Raw genomic sequence first — 25,811 nt, 5'->3', positions numbered from 1 at the left:
CGCATTTTCGCTGAAAAATGCAAAAATGACACTCAGCGTTCAGAGTCATAAGGCACTCACGCGTTATGTGTAATGTGACTTGTAGCACACAGAGCAAAGATGTATGAGGATACATCTGTAGCAAGAACAGCGGAAGGATATTTGAGAGACACGGAGAACAGTGGAAGGATGTGAGAGAGACCAGGATTATAGTTGAAGGATGTGTGAGAGACACAGGGAGAAAAGTGGATGGATGTGTGAGACACAGGGAGAACCGTGGAAGCATGTGTGAGAGAGACCCAGGGAGACTATTGGAAGGATGCGTGAGAGACACAAGGAGAACAGTGGAAGGATGTGTGAGAGACACAAAGATAACAGTGGAAGGATGTGTAAGAAAAATGGAGAACAGTGGAAGGATGTGTGAGAGACACGGAGAACAGTGGAAAGATGTCTGAGAGATACAGAACAGTGGAAGGATGTGTGAGAGACACAGTAAGAATGACGCAAGAATGAGTGAGAGACCCAAGGGGAACAATGGAAGGATAGGGAAAACAGTGGAAGGGTGTGTGAGAGACAATAAGAATGGTAGAAGGATGTGTGAGACACAAGAACGCTGGAAGAATGTGTTCCATTCTGTGTTAGCCACTGTATTTTGCATTGGCATGCAGTTTATGCTCAAGATACAGCGGTATCACCTGTACGATCATTGTATAGGATATCCTGGTCTGTGGTCGCACCAAGAAAGAACACAATGAAGGCCTCCAGAAAATCTTACAGAGAATCTGACATATCAACATGAGACTAAATCCTGACAAGCGTCTCTTCTGGATCTCAGGGTTTCCTTACATGGATAACCTCCTCACTTCTCATGGCATGAAACAATCTATTCAATACATTGGCTTTACAGAAAATGCCCACCAGTACAGACAAGCTCAAGCTACAGTATTTTTTTCTTGGCAGGACCAACTTCTTATCTTAGTTCCTGCCCAACTACAGTGAGGCAACTTCTCCTTTTTGACTGCTCCTTTACATGGAAGCTGAATGGAACTGGACTGAGCACTAATTTCTGTGGATGCTTTATAGCACGGGCTATTTGGCATTTTACATGAAACTCAGCAAGCGTGTTACTTTTGCCTCTAGGATCCTTACTGAGATTTACATGAGATATGCACAAATTGAAAAAGAGATTTCAGCACTTGTATTTGCTTGCAAATAATTCCATGAGTTTGTCTATGATCAGGTTGTGATCATTAGTACTGACCATCAGCCATTGTTCTCCATTCTGCACAAGCCATGCATTCTGCATCTGCATGCAAACAACAGTTCACACTTAAGCTACACTGGTATCCCCTAGATGTGGTCTACAAGCGTGGCAAAGAGCTCCATTGGCTGATGCACTATTCTTGCTCATCTGTCCCAATAAGATGTATCAGATGGTAATGAGGACTTTAATGTCATGGAGTTTGATATGTAGAGTGTATCTAGATGTTTGGAAGAACTTCATGAGGCCACACCTAAGGATGCCCTCTGTAAACATATGTCTCAGGTGGTCTTAAATATTTGGTTTACTTAATCCAGAGAGTTACACAGAAAAAGCGAAAATGCAGGTGCACACGCCAAGCACTAAGAATACAGGTAATCAGACGAATTATAGTAAAGTCTGCAATTTAGCATACATCTGTAACGTAAAAGTGAGTTTCTTAGCATCATTTTTGGTAAAAAAATATGAGCTCACCTACCACAACTAGGTGACCTCATCAAGCAGGTCTGTAACATTCCTAAGGTTCAAAGCACGGAACTCCTTCGGGTCAGCACAACCCAACTGCCTCAAGGCATCACACTAGAAGTAGCACTTTAAGGGGGGGTCATTCAGGTGCAGTTGTTCTTCCTATTGATGTTGCAAGATTTGCATTATGCAATTGCAATTATATTATATGCTAATATGGGCAGAAGCTAACCAATGCAAATGGAAGCCCACTGCGGCTGCATCTTTTGCATACAACGCAGCATGATTGTGTTATAAGTCGCCGCTGTGATTCATTCCTGTTTGCATTCCAGCTGTTGCTTAGCAACTTGGACACTGGCTGCTATGTGCAGCAAAACACCTGTTTTGAATACCTTGTTACCTGACTCCAGTCTGATTACTCTTGTGATTGGTCTCTCTACCTTTCATTAGGGATTCTGCCCAGTTCCTGTTGCGTGTGATATTCCCTAGTTCCTGTGTCCTAGGAAAGACTGTCACATTGTCACAGTATGCTGTACAGTTCCCAGTCTGTCTGTTCCTGTGCCCTGGTCTGTCTGTCCGAGTCCTGCATCCTCGTATGCTGCCTCAGTCCTCAGTGTGCTGTCCCTACTAGTCCTGTACCCGTATCCTGTTGGGTCCTGCCCTGTACCTGCCATCCTGTCTTTATTCCTGGTCCGTGTCCTAGTCTTGCCGTGACCTTCCAGTGATTCTCATGCATGGTCTTGACCAATATCCAAGCTCCTGTCAAGTCTCCATGATTATATCTTTCCAGTCCTAGTTCCATGCACATCCAGCCTGTGTGTCTGTGGATGCCTTCTGCAATAAAATATATTCACTCTAGCCTTGCCTGCAAGACACAAGCGTGTTCAGTACTCAAGCTACATCTTGCCACGGTGTGTAATTACAGACTGCAGCCTAGTCACTTTTCACCTAGCTAGTCTATTTGCTCAAGCTGCCAGAAATCTGCTTTCTATCAAGACACACACACTCAGCACCTGGTTGTTCCCAGCAGTTAATCACCTCATTACTTCAGTTATCACTGTTCAGTTACCAGTGCATATTTAGTCCTGTAATCTTCAGTTATCATACTTTGTCTAGCCTGTCTGCAGTTACCATTCCAGTATCCTGCTAACCTGACCTGCAATTAACTCTTGCTTTGATGTGTATCTGGTTTTCATCAAGTACTGCTGTCTTCAGTTACATCAGCCTTGCCTGCATAATATAGCCCAAGTCTGTTGTTATTAACCCCTAGCCTTGCCAAGTGATCCTGCATCCAGTCTGTCTGTAGGTAACCCTTTCCTTGCCAGTTGCTACTCTCCAGGTTAATCATCTTGTGGTCTCCAGCCAATTGTGTGAGCCCCTACTGCCGGAGGTTTAAGTCCAGGGGCCCCCCTAAGTACCAATGAGCATATCAAGAACAAAGGGAACAGTGGGGAGTTGCTATTGGCAGAAGACCCTCTTGAGGGCTCTAAGGGTTTCACACACATAGTGCTGGAGTTCCCTAACAGATTGCATCTGCATTTTCCCTTTTTCTGTACAAGTCTCAGCATGGTATAACCTCTTATTATGTTTAGAATTAGGGTGTGCAGTTGAGCTCTCCCCCCCCACCTCCCCCACCAAGTTACACCAGAGAGTTGCAATGCAACATTTGCTCCTTCTCTGGAATCACATTTTTTTATGAAATCTTTCTGCATGGTCATAAGTTCTTCATGCCCAATTCACTCCAAGGATTGTGTTGCTGCTTGTGCTCATTGTAATGCCGTCCAAGTTCATCATGGCAAATAGCCTTTGAACTTGCATGACAATCCTAACCTGCTTTGGCCCATCATTGGTGCTAATACCATTGATTGGGGTGGGAAAGAGTACCTGGTATTGTTCTATTCCTAATCTGAATGGTTCTAAATATACTACCTGCCTTTCCTTAGCTTACCAACGTGACAGCAGTAAAATAGTTAAGAAGGAAATTCTCCGTCTATGGTATACAACAACCCTTCACAGACAACACCATGCAACTTATGATCAATGAGTTTCAGGACTTAAAAAGGCAAAGGAACATATAGCGTACAATCAGGAGTCCTCATTACCCACAATCCAATTAATTGCCAAAGAATGACTCATTCTACCACACACTTACTGGAAAATGTCAGCGGAATGGTTCAGATGTATACTTGGCGATACTCAGCCCAAGAAACACCCAAAGAGATGGGCTGCCATTACCTGCACAAGGTTTATTCTCAAGGCATACCTGTACTGTCATTCCTTTAGTAAAGAATATACTGCAGCCACACATCCAGAAAATAGGATTTTTAAACCTACCAGTAAATCCTTTTCTCTTAGTCCGTAGAGGATGCTGGGGATGCTTCAAGAACCATGGGGTATAGACGGGATCCGCAGGAGACATGGGCACTTTAAGACTTTAAAAGGGGTGTGAACTGGCTCCTCCCTCTATGCCCCTCCTCCAGACTCCAGTTATAGGAACTGTGCCCAGGGAGACTGACATTTAGAGGAAAAGGATTTATTTAATTTTTAAACTAAGGTGAGATACATACCAGCTCACACCTTAAACACGCCGTACAACATGACATTCAACAACAACGCATGCAACGGCATGACTAACATCAGCCACAGACTGACTGAACTCAACACAACATGTGTGTAACCCTAACCAATAACTGCAGATACAACCCGCACTGGGACGGGCGCCCAGCATCCTCTACGGACTAAGAGAAAAGGATTTACCGGTAGGTATTAAAATCCTATTTTCTCATACGTCCTAGAGGATGCTGGGGATGCTTCAAGAACCATGGGGTTTATACCAAAGCTCTAGAACGGGCGGGAGAGTGCGGATGACTCTGCAGCACCGATTGACCAAACAAGAGGTCCTCCTCAGCCAGGGTATCAAACTTGTAAAACTTTGCAAAGGTGTTTGATCCCGACCAAGTAGCAGCATGGCAAAGCTATAATGCCGAGACCCCTCGGGCAGCCGCCCAGGACGAGCCCACCTTTCTGGTAGAATGGGTCTTCACTGATTTCGGTAATGGCAATCCCGCCGTAGAATGAGCCTGCTGAATCGTATTACAGATCCAGCGTGCATTAGTCTGTTTGGAAGCAGGAGCCCCAATCTTGTTGGGAGCCCACAGGACAAACAGAGCTTCTGTTTTCCTAATCTGAGCCGTTCTGGCGACATAGATTTTCAAAGCTCTGACCACATTGAGAGACCTCGATTCCGCCAAGGCGTCAGTAGCCACTGGCACCACAATAGGCTGGTTTACGTGAAACGATGAAACCACCTTTGGCAGAAATTGCTGACGAGTTCTCAACTCCGCTCTATCTGCATGGAAGATTAAATAGGGGCTTTTGTGAGACAAAGTCGCCAATTCAGACACCCGCCTTGAGGATGCCAAGGCCAACAACATGACTTACTTTCCAAGTAAGGAATTTCAACTCAACCTTACGTAAAGGTTCAAACCAATGAAATTGCAGGAACTGCAACACCACATTAAGATCCTATGGTGCCATTGGGGGCACAAAAGGAGGTTGGATGTGCAGTACGCCTTTCACGAAGGTCTGAACTTCTGGAAGGGAGGCCAATTCTTTCTGGAAGAAAATTGATAAGGCCGAAATTTTTACTTTAATGGAGCCTAACTTTAGGCCCGCATCCACACCTGCTTGCAAAAAATGGAGCAAACGCCCCAGCCGAAATTCTTCCGTAGGAGCCTTCTTGGATTCACACCAAGACACATATTTTCTCCAAATACGGTGGTAATGCTTCGCCGTTACTGCTTTTCTAGCCTGCAGTAGTGTGGGAATGACTTTACTGGGAATACCCATTCGGACTACGATTTGGCGTTCAACCGCTGTGCCGTCAAACGCAGCCGCGGTGAGTCTTGATACACGCACGGCCCTTGCTGTAACAGGTCCTCTCGTAGAGGAAGAGGCCAGGGATCTTCTACGAGTAATTCTTGAAGATCCGGATACCAGGCCCTCCTTGGCCAGTCTGGAACAATGAGTATCGCCTGAACTCTTGTTCTTCTTATGATCTTTATCACCTTTGGAATGAGTGGAAGTGGAGGGAACACATAGACCGACTGAAACACCCACGGTGTCACCAAGGCGTCCACCGCTATTGCTTGAGGGTCCCTCGACCTGGAACAATATCTCTGAAGTTTCTTGTTGAGGCGAGACGCCATTGTCACAACTGAGGGCCTGAGCTGACGGGAGGCAGCCTCAGTTGTAGGGGCTGAGGTGTAGAGAAACCTGGGAGGTTGTATCAGACCCCTGGACATGTAAGTTACACGTAGAAGAATTGCCCGAAGGCGTGATCACGACAACCAGGATAAAAGTCAATGATGTTTATTTGACAAACTCCATGCATCATAGCAGTAATTAAAGAGAAACACAAAATTAGCAGAAATATTACACAGTTCCTGGGTACTACAGGATGGCAAGGGCCACAGGGCTCTGGTAGTGTGAGACAGTTCTTATTATCTTCTAGATGGAAAGTCCTTACCAGGCCCGACTGTAGTAATGGAGGTAGCCCAGGATTATACCAGCTGATGTTCCAAGGGAAGCTGGGCTGCTGTAGGTAAAGTGGCTGCTGTGGGTACTGGTTGGAACCAGACAGATGAAAGCACGGAGTGGATTGCTGGATGGAACCAGCCAAATAATAAATGAAGCTTGAGAGCGATGAAATATGAATGATATATGGAGCTTGAGAGCGGTGAAATAATAATACCGGTGGTGAATGGAAATCTGTAGAAATGGTACCGGCACTTTAAGAAGAGCTGATCTCTGCTGGAAGCTAAGTGCTGGAAGCAGATGAATCTGTAGCTGGAAATAGATGAGTCCCAAAGGACTGGAGAGTCAGGCTGCACCGCAGGTGGTAGACTGGAGCGGATCTCTTTAGTGGAAGCTTGGAGACAGGAACTGGAACCTGGAAAACAACCACAGGAGAGAGACAGACTGGAACTAGGTTTGACAACCAAAGCACTGACGCCTTCCTTGCTCAGGCACAGAATACTTATACCTGCAGCAAGGAAGGGATTGGCTAGGCAATTATGCAGATTTCAGTGAAGCAATGGATTGGTGGAAATTGAACAGGTGACAGAATCCAACATGGCTGCGCCCATGTAGTCACTTGAAGGGAATGTTGGTTTGGTAATCCATGTGGAACTTAGCAGCAATGGCGGCGCCGGCCGCAGAGGACAGGAGACGCCAGACTGATGACTGCACACTAGAACCACGCGGACGACAGCTGAGGCCGCGGCTGGCATGAGGCGCCACTCTAATATCCTGTGTACTGAAACACAGGAACGGCGGCGGAGGCCGCGAAGGATGAGAGACGCCATATAGGAAGTAAACATGGCGCCGCTGTGACAGCGTCTCAGGATGACAGGAGTGGGAAGCAGTATGTGGACATCAGTATTACAGATGAAATCCGGCCCTGGAACGCTGAGCCAGCATCAGGAGACATCTGAAGGGCAAGTAATGGCGTCCAGATACCGGGATCGTGACAGCACCCCCCCCCCCCCTTTAGGAGTGGCTCCACGACACTTCTTCGGCTTTTGAGGAAACTTGGAGTGGAAATTCCGAACCAAGGCAGGAGCATGGACATCTGAAGCATTGGTCCAAGAGCGTTCCTCAGGACCATAGCCCTTCCAGTCAATGAGATACTGTAATTGACCATAACGGTGACGTGAGTCCAGAATCTTGGCAACTTCATACTCAACTCGTCGTTGAGTCTGGACTTTAGGAGCCGGAGGAAGTGCAGAATGAAACCGATTCAGGATCAGCGGTTTCAATAGGGAGACATGGAATGTCCTGGGTATTTTCAAGAAGGGAGGTAACTGGAGTCTGTAAGCAACAGGATTGATGACTTGTTCAATTTTGAAAGGACCGATGTAACGAGGTGCAAACTTCATACTGGGAACTCTTAACCTCAAATTCTTTGTGGACAACCACACACGATCTCCCACCTTGAGAGCAGGAACCGCTCTACGCTTCTTATCAGCAAACTTCTTGTACCTGAACGATGCTTTGAGCAGAGCCGCTCGTACATTCTTCCAGTTGTTTGCAAACTGACGCAAGGTGATATCCGCTGCTGGAACAGAAGTTGCTGGAAGCGGTTGGAATTCTGGAACTTTAGGGTGGAATCCATAGTTAGTGAAGAATGGTGTTGAAGAAGATGAGGAATGATATTGGTTGTTATGACAGAACTCGGCCCAGGGAAGTAATTGAACCCAGTCATCTTGAGAGGAAGACACATAGATGCGGAGGAAGGCCTCCAAGTCCTGATTCACCCTCTCAGTTTGACCATTGGTCTGAGGATGGTAAGCTGTGGAAAACTTTAAATTGACTTGGAGGGCTTGACACAAACTTCGCCAGAATTTGGCTACGAATTGTACTCCTCGATCTGAGATGATCTCTTCAGGAAGGCCGTGTAGTCGGAAGATCTCTTGTATGAACACTTGAGCCAACTTGGAAGCTGACAGAAGACCGGTGAGAGGAATGAAATGTGCCATCTTGGTGAACCGGTCAACTACCACCCAGATGGTATTGAACTTATTGCACATAGGCAGGTCTGTGACAAAGTCCATCGACAAATGGGTCCACGGTAGACGGGGAACAGATAATGGAACCAGTTGCCCCGCAGGCGACTGGCAGGATACTTTGTGTTGGGCACACTTTGGGCAAGATGCAATAAACTCCATGACGTCCTTCTTCAGAGTTGGCCACCAATAGGACCTAGAGATAAACTCAAGGGTTTTTTGAATGCCTGTATGTCCGGCAAAACGGGAAGCATGGGCCCAATGCATGAGCTTCTTCCTTAACACCGGCTTCACAAAACTTTTCCCTGGTGGGGTCGTAGAGTCCATCCCTACCGTGGAGAATGCCAACGGATTAATAATAGGATGTTTGTCTGAAGACTCTGACTCATTTTCTTGCTCCCATGAGCGGGAAAGGGCATCGGCCTTGCGATTCTGAGAGCCCGGACAGAACTGGAGTTTAAAGTCGAACCTGGAAAAGAAAAGTGCCCATCTGGCCTGACGAGGGTTTAGACATTGTGCGCTTTTCAGATATAAAAGATTCTTGTGGTCGGTAAGTATAGTGATTGAATGAGAAGCTCCCTCCAACAGATATCTCCACTCCTCTAGAGCGAGCTTGATGGCTAGCAACTCCTGGTCGCCAATGGCATAGTTGCGCTCAGCTGGGGAGAACTTCCGGGAGAAGAAACTGCAAGGATGTAGATGGCCATCTTTAGCCCTCTGGGATAACACCGCTCCTACTCCAATGGAGGAGGCATCCACCTCTAAGATGAAAGGAGAGTCGATGTCGGGCTGTTTCAGAACTGGTGCAGAGATGAACAGCTGTTTTAATAGATGAAAAGCTTGCGTAGCTTCTTCAGACCACTTGGACGGATTAGCACCCTTCTTAGTCAACGCAGTGATAGGAGCTACAATGGTGGAAAAGTCTTGTATAAACTTTCTGTAGTAATTGGCGAACCCTAAGGACCTCTGGACCCCTTTGAGGGTTAAGGGTATCGGCCAATTCTGGATTGCTTGTAGTTTCTCAGGATCCATCTCTAGTCCGGAACCGGACACAATGTAACCTAGAAACGGAATGGATTTGACTTCAAAGACACATTTCTCTAATTTGCAATAGAGATGATTGACACGGAGACGGGACAGAACCTCCTTTACCCAAAAACGATGTTCCTCTAGATTATTGGCAAAGATAAGGATATCATCTAGATAGACCACGACATGGCGGTATAAGATGTCCCTGAAGATCTCATTCACGAAATGCTGGAAGACAGCTGGAGCGTTGCTCAATCCGAAGGGCATGACGAGGTACTCATAATGTCCATCACGGGTGTTAAAGGCGGTCTTCCACTCGTCACCCTCACGGATCCGGATGAGATTGTAGGCACCCCTCAAATCCAACTTTGTAAAGATGGTTGCTCCGCTAACTCTATCGAAGAGCTCTGTAATCAGGGGTAAAGGATAACGGTTCTTAACGGTAATGTCGTTCAAACCTCTGTAGTAGATGCACGGCCGCAGGCCACCGTCTTTCTTCTTTACGAAAAAGAAGCCTGCGCCAGCTGGAGAAGAAGGTCGAATGAAACCCTTCGCCAGATTCTCTTTGATGTACTCCTCCATGGAATGCGTTTCTGGTAAAGACAACGGATAAGTTCGGCCTCGAGGTGGAACCTTCCCTGGGATGAGATCAATTGGACAGTCCCATTCCCTATGAGGAGGAAGGACATCAGCAGAAGCTTTACTGAACACGTCCGTGTAGTCTTGGTACGGAGGAGGTGGAACATCAGACGACCTGGAGGAGGAAGAACAAACAGGAAGTACTTTAAACAAACATGTCTCAGCACAGGAGGAACCCCATGCCAGTATTTGCGTAGTCGTCCAGTCAATCGATGGATTGTGGAGACGGAGCCATGGAAGGCCCAAAACCACTGGATGTGTGGCTCTTGGAATCACTAGAAAAGAAATATATTCCGAATGAAGAACTCCCACTCTCAGACGAACTGGTAGAGTCCTTAGAGAAATAACTGTATCAAAAAGCTTACTGCCATCCACGGCAGTTAAAGAAATGGACGAGGGAAGTCTCTCGGCGGGTAGGGACCACCGTTTAACATATGCTTCAGTCATGAAATTCCCAGCTGCTCCGGAATGTAGGAGGGCAATGACGTTCCTGTAACGTTGAGCAATTTGAAGCGAGACTGGGAGGTTACAATCATGAGGAGATGGAGAGGAGATCATTACTCCTAGCCAGCCCTCTCCCTGGCGAGCTAGGACTTGAAGTTTCCCGGACGTTTGGGACAGGCATTGATGGTGTGAGACGGAGCTGCACAATAGAGACAAAGAGACTCAGAAAGATGTCTTCGGCGTTCAGCAGGAGATAGACGGGAACGACCAATTTGCATGGGCTCATCTTTGGATGGAGACGGTTGACGAGGAGGAGGAGCTGAAGATTTTGGAGCAGATGATCTTCCTCGCTCAGTTGCTCTTTCTCTGAACCGTAGATCAACTTTCGTGCATAGTGAGATTAGCTCATCCAACTTAGAGGGCAAGTCTCTGGTAGCTAACTCATCCTTGATGCGCTCTGATAAGCCATGCCAGAATGCAGCATACAGGGCCTCGTCGTTCCATGCCAGTTCGGATGCCAGGATCTTGAACTGTATAAGATACTGTCCCACAGTACGCGGTCCCTGGCGTAAACGGAGAATCTCAGATGAAGCTGAAGTTATCCGGCCTGGCTCGTCGAAGATGCGCCTGAATGTTGTTACAAAATCAGTATAGGAGGACAGCAGGGTATCAGACTTCTCCCATAACGGTGATGCCCAGTCAAGGGCTGAGCCACTGAGAAGAGAAATAATGTAGGCAATTTTAGTACGATCACTGGGGAAATTGCCAGGTTGTAGCTCAAAATGGATTTCACACTGGTTGAGAAATCCCCTGCAGAATCTTGGAGATCCGTAAAATTTTGCTGGCGTTGGAAGATGAAGACGTGGAGCAGAAATGGGTAAGGTGGGTGGGGTTACAACTGGAGTCACTGTGGGTGACGCATCGGTCGCGCCTGAACCACGGAGGGTTGTCTGAATCCCATCCAGCCGAGTAGAGAGATCCTGGAGACAGCGGATGATGTGGCCCTGTGCAGCCTCCTGATGTTCGAGTCTGGCTGCCAGTTCTTGCATCGGCCTGGTCGCTTGATCCTAGTCTCCGGCTGGATTCATTTGGTCAGTGCTTACTGTCACAACTGAGGGCCTGAGCTGACGGGAGGCAGCCTCAGTTGTAGGGGCTGAGGTGTAGAGAAACCTGGGAGGTTGTATCAGACCCCTGGACATGTAAGTTACACGTAGAAGAATTGCCCGAAGGTGTGACCACGACAACCAGGATAAAAGTCAATGATGTTTATTTGACAAACTCCATGCATCATAGCAGTAATTAAAGAGAAACACAAAATTAGCAGAAATATTACACAGTTCCTGGGTACTACAGGATGGCAAGGGCCACAGGGCTCTGGTAGTGTGAGACAGTTCTTATTATCTTCTAGATGGAAAGTCCTTACCAGGCCTGACTGTAGTAATGGAGGTAGCCCAGGATCATACCAGCTGATGTTCCAAGGGAAGCTGGGCTGCTGTAGGTAAAGTGGCTGCTGTGGGTACTGGTTGGAACCAGACAGATGAAAGCACGGAGTGGATTGCTGGATGGAACCAGCCAAATAATAAATGAAGCTTGAGAGCGATGAAATATGAATGATATATGGAGCTTGAGAGTGGTGAAATAATAATACCGGTGGTGAATGGAAATCTGTAGAAATGGTACCGGCACTTTAAGAAGAGCTGATCTCTGCTGGAAGCTAAGTGCTGGAAGCAGATGAATCTGTAGCTGGAAATAGATGAGTCCCAAAGGACTGGAGAGTCAGGCTGCACCGCAGGTGGTAGACTGGAGCGGATCTCTTTAGTGGAAGCTTGGAGACAGGAACTGGAACCTGGAAAACAACCACAGGAGAGAGACAGACTGGAACTAGGTTTGACAACCAAAGCACTGACGCCTTCCTTGCTCAGGCACAGAATACTTATACCTGCAGCAAGGAAGGGATTGGCTAGGCAATTATGCAGATTTCAGTGAAGCAATGGATTGGTGGAAATTGAACAGGTGACAGAATCCAACATGGCTGCGCCCATGTAGTCACTTGGAGGGAATGTTAGTTTGGTAATCCATGTGGAACTTAGCAGCAATGGCGGCGCTGGCCGCAGAGGACAGGAGATGCCAGACTGATGACTGCACACTAGAACCACGCGGACGACAACTGAGGCCGCGGCTGGCATGAGGCGCCTCTCTAATATCCTGTGTACTGAAACACAGGAACGGCGGCGGAGGCCGCGAAGGATGAGAGACGCCATTCAGGAAGTAAATATGGCGCCGCTGTGACAGCGTCTCAGGATGACAGGAGTGGGAAGCAGAATGTGGACATCAGTATTACAGATGAAATCCGGCCCTGGAACGCTGAGCCAGCCTCAGGAGACATCTGAAGGGCAAGTAATGGCGTCCAGATACCCGGATCGTGACAGCCATCATGTCTATTTGAGAAATTCCCCAACGACTTGTCGCTTCTGCAAAGACCTCTTGATGAAGACCCCACTCTCCTGGATGGAGATCGTGTCTGCTGAGGAAGTCTGCTTCCCAGTTGTCCACTCCTGGAATGAAGACTGCTGACAGAGCGCTTGCACGTTTCTCCGCCCAGCGAAGAACTTTTGTGGCCTCTGCCATCGCCGCTCTGCTCTTTGTTCCGCCCTGGCGGTTTATGTACGCCACTGCTGTTACGTTGTCTGACTGAATCAAAACGGGCAGACCGCGAAGATGTTCCACTTGCAGAAGGCCGTTGTAAATTGCCCTTAATTCCAGAATGTTTATGTGCAGACAAGCTTCCTGGCTTGACCATTTTCCCTGGAAATTTTCCCGTGTGTGACTGCTCCCCAGCCTCGGAGACTTGCATCTGTGGTCACCAGGATCCAATCCTGAATCCCGAACCTGCGTCCCTCTAGGAGGTGAGAACTATGCAGCCACCACAGGAGAGAGATTCAGGTCCTGGAAGACAGGATTATTTTCCGGTGCATGTACAGGTGAGACCGGACCACTTGTCCAACAGGTCCCACTGAAACACTCTGGCATGGAACCTTCCAAACTGAATGGCCTCGTAAGCCACCACCATCTTCCCCAGCAACCGAGTGCATTGAAGAATCGACACTCTTGCCGGTTTCAGAATCTGTTTTACCATGTTCTGTATTTCCAGAGCCTTTTCCACTGGAAGAAAAACTCTCTGTAATTCTGTATTCAGAATCATACCCAAGAATGACAGCCATTTTGTCGGAACCAACTGTGATTTTGGCAAGTTTAGGAGCCAACCATGTTGTCGCAGAATTGTCAGGGAGAGCGTAACGTTTTTCAGTAATTGCTCCTTGGATCTCGCCTTTATGAGGAGATCATCCAAGTACGGGATAATTGTGATTCCCTGCTTGCGCAGGAGGACCATAATTTCCACCATAACCTTGGTGAAAATCCCCGGAGCCGTGGACAGACCAAACGGCAACGTCTGAAATTAGTAATGACAATCCTGAACAGCAAACCTCAGATAAACCTGATGTGGAGGATATATGGGGACGTGTAAGTAGGCATCCTTTATGTCGACCGACACCATAAAATCCCCCTTCTCCAGACTGGAGATCACTGCTCGGAGAGATTCCATCTTGAATTTGAATTTTTTTAGATAGAAATTGAGGGATTTTAGGTTCAGAATCGGTCTGACTGAGCCATCCGGCTTCGGGACCACGAACAGGCTCGAATAAAAGCCTTCCCCCTGTTGTGACGGGGGTACTGTGACAATGACTTGATTTTGATACAGCTTTAGTATTGCAGCGCATACTACCTCCCTTTCTGGAAGAGAAGTTGGCAAGGCCGATTTGAAAAATTGGTGAGGGGGCACGTCTTGAAACTCCAATTTGTACCCTTGGGCTACTATTGCTAATACCCAAGGATCCATGGCCGAGCGAACCCAGACCTGACTGAAGAGTTGGGAGACTTGCCCCCACCGGTGCGGACTCCCGCAGAGGAGCCCCAGCGTCATGCGGTGGATTTGGTAGAAGCCGGGGAGGACTTCTGCTCTTGGGAAGAAGGAAGGAAGGAAGGAAGGAAGGAAGGAAGGAAGGCAGGCTCTCGTCCTTCTTTGTATTTATTGGGCCGAAAGGACTGCATTTGATAGTGGGGTGTTTTCTTTTGATGTGCAGGGACATAAGGTAGAAACGATGACTTACCCACGGTAGCCGTAGATACCAGGTCAGCGAGGCCGTCACCAAACAAGACACCACCTTTAAACGGCAGAGACTCCATAGCCTTCTTAGAGTCAGCATCAGCATTCCATTAATGAATCCACAATGCCCTCCTAGCCGAGACTGCCATGGCATTGACCCTTGATCCCAAAAGGCCAATATCCCTTGCAGCTTCCTTTAGATAGGCTGCAGCGTCCCTGATATGACCCAGTGTCAAAAGAACGCTATCCCTGTCCAGGGAATCTATATCAGATGACAAGTTATCTGCCCACTTTTCAATAGCGCTACTCACCCATGCCGATGCAACGGCAGGCCTGAGCAGCGTACCTGTAGTGACAAAAATGGATTTTAGTGTATTTTCCTGCTTACGATCCGCAGGATCCTTTAGGGCTGCCGTGTCAGGAGACGGAAGCGCCACCTTTTTAGACAGACGCGATAGAGCTTTGTCCACCGTGGGAGTTGACACCCACTTTTCCCTGTCCCCAGAGGGGAACGGATATGCCACCGGAATTCTCTTGGGAACCTGTAACTTCTTGTCAGGATTTTCCCAAGCTTTTTCAAAAAGAGCGTTCAGTTCATGAGAGGGAGGAAACATCACCTCAGGTTTCTTTCCCTTAAACATACAGACCCTAGTATCAGGAACAGCAGGGTCTTCCGTGATATGTAATACGTCTTTTATCGCCAGAATCATGTACTGAATGCTCTTAGCCAGTTTAGGATTCAATCTGGCATCACTATAGTCGACACTGGAATCAGAGTCCGTGTCGGTATCTGTATCCGCTATCTGGGTAAATGAACGCTTCTGTGACCCCGAGGGGGTCTGAACTATTTTTATAATGCATCCTCCATGGATTTTCTCCATGTCTGGTTCTGAGACTCAGATTTATCTAATCTCTTGTTCAATCGAGCCACATTAGCATTCAAAACACTCAAAACATTTACCAAATCAGCCGTCAGCGGTGTCGACACGGTCACTCCCACAGCCTTTTCTGTCCCCACTCCAGCCTCCTCCTGGGAAGAGCACTCCGCCTCAGACATGTCGACACACGCATACAGACACCCACAACCACACTGGGGCTATAGGGGACAGACCCACAGCAAAGCCTGTTAGAGAAACACAGAGGGAGCTCTGCCAGCTCACAACCCAGCGCCTATCCCGGTCTGAAAACGATTAAAATAATGCTTCAGACCTGTAAGCGCTTTTATACTAATAAAACAGCACCAAATTACTGTCCCCCCCCCCCCCCATTTTGCATCCTGTTACTTGCACAGCAGTGTAGGAGGCCAGGACCAGCGTCTCTGCAGCTCTGTGAAGAGAAAATGATGCTGATTAGAGCTGTGAGGGCTAAGCCACTCCCCCTTAATGGCGCGCTTCAGCCCCGCTGTTTTTCAAATTTTTATACTGGCTGGGGTTTGGTATTAGTGCCCAGGCACTGTAAGCCTGTTTTGCCAGTCTATTTATTGAGGTTTAATGCTGCCCAGGGCGTCCCCCCTGCGCCCTGCACCCTGTAGTGCCGCTGTGTGTGTTGGAGCATGGCGCGCAGCGCGCCCGCTATGCGGTACCTCAAAGCAGTCACTGAAGTCTTCTGATCTTTTTTTACTCACCAGTCTTCTAAATTCTGGCTCTGCAAGGGGGGTGACGGCGCGGCTCCGGGAACGAGCATCTAGGCGTACCTAGCGAACAGACCCTCTGGAGCTAATGGTGTCCAGTAGCCTAAGAAGCAGAGCCTTGAAACTCACAGAAGTAGGTCTGCCCACGATGCAGGGAGACTGTTGCCAGCAGTGCTCCCTGAAAATAATAAACCTAACATAAAGTCTTTTTTCTGAGAAACTCTGGAGAGCTCCTCAGTGTGCATCCAGTCTCACTGGGCACAGAACCTAACTGGAGTCTGGAAGAGGGGCATAGAGGGAGGAGCCAGTTCACACCCCTTTTAAAGTCTTAAAGTGCCCATGTCTCCTGCGGATCCCATCTATACCCCATGGTTCTTGAAGCATCCTCTAGGACGTATGAGAAAGACATAAAAGGTGCACTAGATCCAGAACATGGCTTAAGGCCTGTCATGATGACAAGTCCTCTTACTGTCTGAGCTAACTACATACTGTCCAATTGGTTCGCATTCAACCCAGTGTTGGCTTCGACAAACTGGGCAATGCCGACGGGTGTTCCAAAAGACCTAACAGCTATACTATGGAAGCTGATTGTACCACCTGTGAGCGGAACAGACATTTACTGGAAGTATATGAATGTCTGGAGGCACCACCTCCTATGTGTTTGGGGTCACAAAGAGTCATGTACAGGGTTCCATCTAAAGAATCACCTGTCAGAACAATCGAATACCAATACCCTATCCTGATTCATCACAAGATCACAAAATCTGCTTGGTCCCTTCTTCATCAAGTCTGGTGAAGGTACCAGGCCTAATCCCAAGTTTGAAGCCTTTGTCACATAGTTCCTTTCTTGACTCACATTAAAGCTATTGCTTAGGTTTTCTGCATTTACCTCACAGTTTGCATGTTAAACACATTTGCCTGTCGTGTATGTACTGTGATGAGAGAGACATCAGACGGTCTGAAGTGGAGTGCCAGACCAGTCATAAGGAGCCTCGCAAAAAGGAAATGGGATCTGTTCCATATTTTGCGACGACCTGGAAAATGCCTGCAGCAGATTTTAGAAAAAGCCCAGGGAGATAGCAGGAGCTATTTTAGCTCCTGTAGTTTGGTTTTGTAGAAAACCAGTAAGGGTCCCTGGGGGTGGATGGAAGAAGAGGGTGGGCCCCATCCACAAAGGTCAGTCCAACTCTTGTGGGTTCTGCAGCCAGGATGGCTGAGTAATTGTGCACCTGTAGGATACCTAGAAAGTGCTGAAGCTTTTACAGGTGCAGGACCTCTGATGCTGACTAGCAGCCAGAAGCTAGGGCCTATAAGGGGGTTAGTGTCAGGGGTCTGGAAGAGTGTGTATGTCTGAAAGGACTTTGGTATCAGTGGTTCCTGTCAGGACGCATTTCCACTGAAACGGGATGCTGCACGCATTGGTGACTATAACCCAGGACACTGTGTTGTGAATGTTTATTTGTAGCGCTGTTAGCAAAAAGCTTTACACGGCTTGATTCATTGTTTTGGTAGACTGTATGCTGTGTCCATAACCACCTGACGGCTGTGTGATGTTAAACAGCCAGGGAGATTGTTGTTACCCCAAGTTATGGTGTGAACAACTTGGTTTTGTTTTATGTAGTAAAGAACCTGTGGTTTAGTAAAACTGTCTTGTTTTTCTGACAATCCCAACAATACTGTTACAGTACTTTATATGAAAAGAGGGTAGATGTGTGCTATAGTAGTTTGCGCAAGTTGCATTTTGCTGACAACTCCAGGTTCTGGAAGTGATGCAGAGGACTCTCTTGGTGTTGGTGCAGTTACTGTTAGAGTAAAGACATGCTTTGCAAAACTTAGTCATCATGTGTGTATACTGCAGATACGAGTCTACAGGAAGAATATGAGAGACAGGGAGAACAGTGGAAGAGCGTAAACAACAACAGTAGAGGTAAGTTACTCTTGAATGATTGGAAAGGAAAATGGTAAATGTATTAGTGACAGAGGCAAAACAGACTGAATTTTACAGGTTAAGCAATTACTCACAGAAATCCTCTTTGTTCCGTTCATCCTATAAAAAGCAGAACAGGGATTTGAAAATGAAAATGAAGCAATTAATAACATTTTACTGGTCCAGAAACTGGACCATTAAAGTGAAGAAAAATTCAATAGCAAACAAACGACTGCATTAAATTTATCATGTTGCAATCTCACCAAACTTCTTCATTGCGTATGCTTGCAATGTATGCTGAGATATTGCCATACAGCTTTCTGCACTACTTTGTTCGCTGGTAATTGACTGTGGTTCATTTGCTACTCTGCACAAGTTGGCCCTTTTCAGCAAAGGTATACTTGCAAGCACAGGAATGCTACTGAATACTTGTTATTTGGGTACTGACTCACATTAAAACACCAGACATTAAGCAGCGGCATTTTAACAATGGGTGCATGGTCTGCAGCACACACAGGCCTACAAGCCAGGGGGGTCTCATGCCACCCACCCTGCACCCATCATTCTTCCCTGCTGCAGCAGACTTGAAAAATAAGAAAATAATTCCATTGTTACTACCTACAGCATCAGCACAGCTATGAGGGATGTGCGATAATTTCCGGATGCACAAATAAGATTTTACTCACCGGTAAATCTATTTCTCGTAGTCCGTAGTGGATGCTGGGACTCCGTAAGGACCATGGGGAATAGCGGCTTCGCAGGAGACTGGGCACAACTAAGAAAGCTTTAGGACTAACTGGTGTGCACTGGCTCCTCCCACTATGACCCTCCTCCAGACCTCAGTTAGGATACTGTGCCCGGAAGAGCTGACACAATAAGGAAGGATTTTGAATCCCGGGTAAGACTCATACCAGCCACACCAATCACACCGTATAACTCGTGATATTATACCCAGTTAACAGTATGAACATAACAGAGCCTCTCAACAGATGGCTCAACAATAACCCTTTAGTTAACAATAACTATATACAAGTATTGCAGACAGTCCGCACTTGGGACGGGCGCCCAGCATCCACTACGGACTACGAGAAATAGATTTACCGGTGAGTAAAATCTTATTTTCTCTGACGTCCTAAGTGGATGCTGGGACTCCGTAAGGACCATGGGGATTATACCAAAGCTCCCAAACGGGCGGGAGAGTGCGGATGACTCTGCAGCACCGAATGAGAGAACTCAAGGTCCTCCTCAGCCAGGGTATCAAATTTGTAGAATTTTGCAAACGTGTTTGCCCTTGACCAAGTAGCAGCTCGGCAAAGTTGTAAAGCCGAGACCCCTCGGGCAGCCGCCCAAGAAGAGCCCACTTTTCTCGTGGAATGGGCTTTTACAGATTTAGGCTGCGGCAGGCCAGCCGCAGAATGCGCAAGCTGAATTGTGCTACAAATCCAGCGAGCAATAGTCTGCTTCGAAGCAGGAGCACCCAGTTTGTTGGGTGCATACAGGATAAATAGTGAGTCAGTCTTCCTGACTCCAGCCGTCCTGGAAACATAAATTTTTAAGGCCCTGACTACGTCCAGTAACTTGGAGTCCTCCAAGTCCCTAGTAGCCGCAGGCACAACAATAGGTTGGTTCAAGTGAAAAGCTGATACCACCTTAGGGAGAAACTAGGGACGAGTCCTCAATTCTGCCCTATCCATATGGAAAATCAAATAGGGGCTTTTACATGACAAAGCCGCCAATTCTGACCCTCGCCTAGCCGAAGCAAAGGCCAAAAGCATGACCACTTTCCACGTGAGATATTTTAAATCCACGGTTTTAAGTGGCTCAAACCAATGTGACTTCAGGAAACCCAACACCACGTTGAGGTCCCACGGTGCCACTGGAGGCACAAAAGGAGGCTGAATATGCAGCACTCCCTTAACAAATGTCTGAACTTCAGGCAGTGAAGCCAGTTCTTTTTGGAAGAAAATCGACAGAGCCGAAATCTGGACCTTAATGGAACCCAGTTTTAGGCCCATAGTCACCCCTGACTGTAGGAAGTGCAGAAATCGACCCAGCTGAAATTCCTCCGTTGGGGCCTTCCTGGCCTCACACCACGCAACATATTTTCGCCATATGCGGTGATAATGTTGTACGGTTACATCTTTTCTAGCTTTAATGAGCGTAGGAATGACTTCCTCCGGAATACCTTTTTCTTTTAGGATCCGGTGTTCAACCGCCATGCCGTCAAACGCAGCCGCGGTAAGTCTTGGAACAGACAGGGCCCCTGCAGCAGCAGGTCCTGTCTGAGCGGCAGAGGCCATGGGTCCTCTGAGATCAATTCTTGAAGTTCCGGGTACCAAGCTCTTCTTGGCCAATCCGGAACAATGAGTATAGTTCTTACTCCTCTTTTCCTTATTATCCTCAGTACCTTGGGTATGAGAGGAAGAGGGGGGAACACATAAACCGACCGGTACACCCACGGTGTCACTAGAGCGTCTACAGCTATCGCCTGAGGGTCCCTTGACCTGGCGCAATATTTTTCTAGCTTTTTGTTTAGGCGGGACGCCATCATGTCCACCTGTGGCCTTTCCCAACGGTTTACAATCAGTTGGAAGACTTCTGGGTGAAGTCCCCACTCTCCCGGGTGGAGGTCGTGCCTGCTGAGGAAGTCTGCTTCCCAGTTGTCCACTCCCGGAATGAACACTGCTGACAGTGCTAACACGTGACTTTCCGCCCATCGGAGAATCCTTGTGGCTTCTGCCATCGCCGTCCTGCTTCTTGTGCCGCCCTGTCGGTTTACATGGGCGACTGCCGTGATGTTGTCTGACTGGATCAGCACCGGCTGGTTTTGAAGCAGGGGTTTTGCCTGACTTAGGGCATTGTAAATGGCCCTCAGTTCCAGAATATTTATGTGTAGGGAAGTCTCCTGACTTGACCAAAGTCCTTGGAAGTTTCTTCCCTGTGTGACTGCCCCCCAGCCTCGAAGGCTGGCATCCGTGGTCACCAGGACCCAGTCCTGTATGCCGAATCTGCGGCCCTCTTGAAGATGAGCACTTTGCAGCCACCACAGCAGAGATACCCTGGTCCTTGGAGACAGGGTTATCAACCGATGCATCTGAAGATGCGATCCGGACCACTTGTTCAACAGGTCCCACTGAAAAGTTCTGGTATGGAACCTGCCGAATGGAATTGCTTCGTAGGAAGCTACCATCTTTCCCAGGACTCGCGTGCAGTGATGCACCGACACCTGTTTTGGTTTCAGGAGGCCTCTGACTAGAGATGACAGCTCCTTGGCTTTCTCCTCTGGGAGTAACACTTTTTTCTGGACTGTGTCCAGAATCATCCCCAGGAACAGTAGACATGTCGCAGGAACCAGCTGTGACTTTGGAATATTTAGAATCCAACCGTGCTGGTGTAGCACCTCCTGAGATAGTGCTACGCCGACCAACAACTGCTCCCTGGACCTCGCCTTTATCAGGAGATCGTCCAAGTATGGGATAATTAAAACTCCCTTTTTTCGAAGGAGTATCATCATTTCGGCCATTACCTTGGTAAATACCCTCGGTGCCGTGGACAGGCCGAACGGCAACGTCTGGAATTGGTAATGACAAATCTGAGGTACTCCTGGTGAGGATGGTAAATGGGGACATGCAGGTAAGCATCCTTGATGTCCAGTGATACCATGTAATCCCCCTCTTCCAGGCTTGCAATAACCGCCCTGAGCGATTCCATCTTTAACTTGAATTTTTTTATATATGTGTTCAAGGATTTCAAATTTAAAATGGGTCTCACCGAACCGTCCGGTTTCGGTACCACAAACATTGTGGAATAGTAACCCCGTCCTTGTTGAAGTAGGGGCACCTTGACTATCGTGTAAACATGAAAAAAAGAAAAAAAGAAGACTCTTGTTGGGAAGCACTCATATACAGATAATGTTGTACGACTAAATGTCACAATAGCTAACTAAAATACAATATTTTATTAATTCTCATTAAAATTAATTATTGAGGAGTTCAATGAGCGCCGATGTTTGTTAAATAGTGACATTGCGAAAATATAAAGAGTAATATATAAATTGCAAGGTACAAATACCTAATTCAGGCCGAAGTGGGTATATCTATAATTTTGTTAATAATCACACTCCAACTGTAGGACAACCTGTGATAAAAAGTTGCTCATTTATTGTAAATATGACCATCATTTATAAACTGCTATATATCCCAAGTGGGAATTTTAATCCTAGCAGATAGTTGAATCATAGGTCATAACCGAGATGTAAGACAATGCTCTATATTGGTGACAGATGGGTGGCAAATATTTGCAGTACCAGGGTGTTCCTTGGTAGTCTCCTATCCAAGTACTTAACCCGGCCCTCCACTGCTTGGCTTCCAAGATCAGATGAGATTGGGCATCTCCAGCGGGGTATGACCGCAGACCTTTTGCTCACCCTTGTCACACTGTGTCCAAAATTGGGCACAGACAGGAGCCAATTTGCGTTGTTATGTGAGCCACAGGTATCGATACAGCTGATTTGATGTGGAAATCAATTTTTTTTTATCATAAATGATAAAGTATAACAAAAGATTAAATACCCATCTAGGTTTTCACGGCTTAGGTAGTCGCAGTACAAGTAGGAATAAACCTCTCTACTGCACAGTTATCACATGTATGAAAATAAACATTAGATCATAATATTATTTTAACTGTGCAAAAAAGGGAAACCTCCAAATTTGGTCTCCAAAACAATAATGAACGTATGAGATTACACTCTGAATTGTGAAAATCAAAAAAACATAAGCAATGAAACCTTCAGCTCTCATGACCAATCAGAAATTATTCTCAAGTAATAGAAAAATAATAAGTTGACACAGAGTGTGTTCTATATGATATATATATGTCATAAGTTAATACTGAGATAAATATGGATTTCTGCAGTGTAAAAAAAGAGAGAAGGCGTTTGTGTGTTGGATAGGGTCCAGAATTAGCAGATGTATCCACATTCGCTTTTTAGATAGAAATATAGACCCCAAAAGGGTTGCACTTATTCCCTTGCTGGTGATAATTGACTGTCAATAGTATAATAGTCTATGTACCATGTGGGTAAGATATTATGAATACCGGTCCATGCAATGAAAATGCACTGGTGCACAAAACACATGTATATACCAAACCTGGTGTACATTCATAAAGTTTTGGTCCTACTTGTATACTGAGGGAGATCCTGGTATAAGGAAGGTGCCGGCCGCGTCTGCCCGCGTTCTGCCTGCTGCCGAGCTCCGGCCGCACTATACTTCCTGTTTGGCTGGTTCCCTTGGCGACGGACTTTGCCGAGAACGAGCCGTTCTCGGCAAAGTCCGTCGCCAAGGGAACCAGCCAAACAGGAAGTATAGTGCGGCCGGAGCTCGGCAGCAGGCAGAACGCGGGCAGACGCGGCCGGCACCTTCCTTATACCAGGATCTCCCTCAGTATACAAGTAGGACCAAAACTTTATGAATGTACACCAGGTTTGGTATATACATGTGTTTTGTGCACCAGTGCATTTTCATTGCATGGACCGGTATTCATAATATCTTACCCACATGGTACATAGACTATTATACTATTGACAGTCAATTATCACCAGCAAGGGAATAAGTGCAACCCTTTTGGGGTCTATATTTCTATCTAAAAAGCGAATGTGGATACATCTGCTAATTCTGGACCCTATCCAACACACAAACGCCTTCTCTCTTTTTTTACACTGCAGAAATCCATATTTATCTCAGTATTAACTTATGACATATATATATCATATAGAACACACTCTGTGTCAACTTATTATTTTTCTATTACTTGAGAATAATTTCTGATTGGTCATGAGAGCTGAAGGTTTCATTGCTTATGTTTTTTTGTTTTTTTGATTTTCACAATTCAGAGTGTAATCTCATACGTTCATTATTGTTTTGGAGACCAAATTTGGAGGTTTCCCTTTTTTGCACAGTTAAAATAATATTATGATCTAATGTTTATTTTCATACATGTGATAACTGTGCAGTAGAGAGGTTTATTCCTACTTGTACTGCGACTACCTAAGCCGTGAAAACCTAGATGGGTATTTAATCTTTTGTTATACTTTATCATTTATGATAAAAAAAAATTGATTTCCACATCAAATCAGCTGTATCGATACCTGTGGCTCACATAACAACGCAAATTGGCTCCTGTCTGTGCCCAATTTTGGACACAGTGTGACAAGGGTGAGCAAAAGGTCTGCGGTCATACCCCGCTGGAGATGCCCAATCTCATCTGATCTTGGAAGCCAAGCAGTGGAGGGCCGGGTTAAGTACTTGGATAGGAGACTACCAAGGAACACCCTGGTACTGCAAATATTTGCCACCCATCTGTCACCAATATAGAGCATTGTCTTACATCTCGGTTATGACCTATGATTCAACTATCTGCTAGGATTAAAATTCCCACTTGGGATATATAGCAGTTTATAAATGATGGTCATATTTACAATAAATGAGCAACTTTTTATCACAGGTTGTCCTACAGTTGGAGTGTGATTATTAACAAAATTATAGATATACCCACTTCGGCCTGAATTAGGTATTTGTACCTTGCAATTTATATATTACTCTTTATATTTTCGCAATGTCACTATTTAACAAACATCGGCGCTCATTGAACTCCTCAATAATTAATTTTAATGAGAATTAATAAAATATTGTATTTTAGTTAGCTATTGTGACATTTAGTCGTACAACATTATCTGTATACGAGTGCTTCCCAACAAGAGTCTTCTTTTTTTCATGTTTACACTATGAATAACTGACTCGGGGGAGCACCACTGATGGGTAGCTTTTTTTATACATAAAAATAAGGAATGTGTTACCTTAAGTATCTGCTCCCCAAAATAAGGATTTGAACCTTAAATTTATTTATCAGTTTATACAGATAACTATCATTATACACATACACCAATTATACCAGTGCGGTTTCCAATTTTTTGTTTCTCAATGCACCTTGACTATCACCTGCTGGGAATACAGCTTGTGAATTGCCTCTATCACAGCCTCCCTGCCTGAGGGAGTTGTTGGCAAGGCAGATTTGAGGAAACGGCGGGGGGGAAATGTCACGATTTCCAGCCTGTACCCCTGAGATACCACTTGAAGGATCCGGGGATCCACCCGTGAGCGAGCCCACTGATTGCTGAAGTTTTTGAGACGGGCCCCCACCGTACCTGGCTCCGCCTGTGGAGCCCCAGCGTCATGCGGCGGACTTAGAAGAAGAAGCGGGGGAGGACTTTTGTTCCTGGGAACTGGCTGTATGCTGCAGCTTTTTTCCCCTACCTCTGCCTCTGGGCAGAAAGGACGCGCCTCTACCCCGCCTGCTCTTTTGGGGACGAAAGGACTGTACCTGATAATACGGTGCTTTCTTTGGTTGTGAGGGGACATGTGGTAAAAATGCTGACTTCCCAGCCGTTGCTGTGGACACTAGGTCTGAAAGACCATCCCCGAACAACTCCTCACCCTTATAAGGCAAAACTTCCATGTGCCTTTTAGAATCTGCATCACCTGCCCACTGCCGAGTCCATAACCCTCTCCTGGCAGAAATGGACAGTGCACTTATTTTAGATGCCAGCCGGCAAATATCCCTCTGTGCATCTCTCATGTATAAGACAGCGTCTTTAATATGCTCTATGTTTAGCAATATAGTGTCCCTGTCTAGGGTGTCAATGTTTT

At 46.5% G+C, this 25,811-nt stretch overlaps 1 protein-coding gene and 2 pseudogenes across 2 annotated transcripts in view; 1 reads left to right on the top strand and 2 right to left on the bottom strand.

The window, feature by feature from the left end:
- Window positions 1-25,811, bottom strand: part of LOC135056675 (uncharacterized) — a 163,603-nt gene that overhangs the window by 5,515 nt on the left and 132,277 nt on the right. For both annotated transcript variants that reach the window (XM_063962127.1, XM_063962126.1), the window contains exon 6: window positions 18,201-18,225. In XM_063962127.1, coding sequence (XP_063818197.1) covers window positions 18,201-18,225 — 25 coding nt within the window. The remainder of the gene's footprint in view (window positions 1-18,200; window positions 18,226-25,811) is intronic.
- Window positions 22,400-22,520, bottom strand: LOC134896814 (5S ribosomal RNA; annotated as a pseudogene).
- Window positions 24,332-24,452, top strand: LOC134896813 (5S ribosomal RNA; annotated as a pseudogene).

Source organism: Pseudophryne corroboree, chromosome 3, assembly GCF_028390025.1.
Source record: "Pseudophryne corroboree isolate aPseCor3 chromosome 3, aPseCor3.hap2, whole genome shotgun sequence".
Classification (NCBI taxonomy): Eukaryota; Metazoa; Chordata; class Amphibia; order Anura; family Myobatrachidae; genus Pseudophryne; species Pseudophryne corroboree.
The sequence above is the reverse complement of the archived record's forward strand: the minus strand, read 5'-3'. Positions and strand labels throughout refer to the sequence as shown.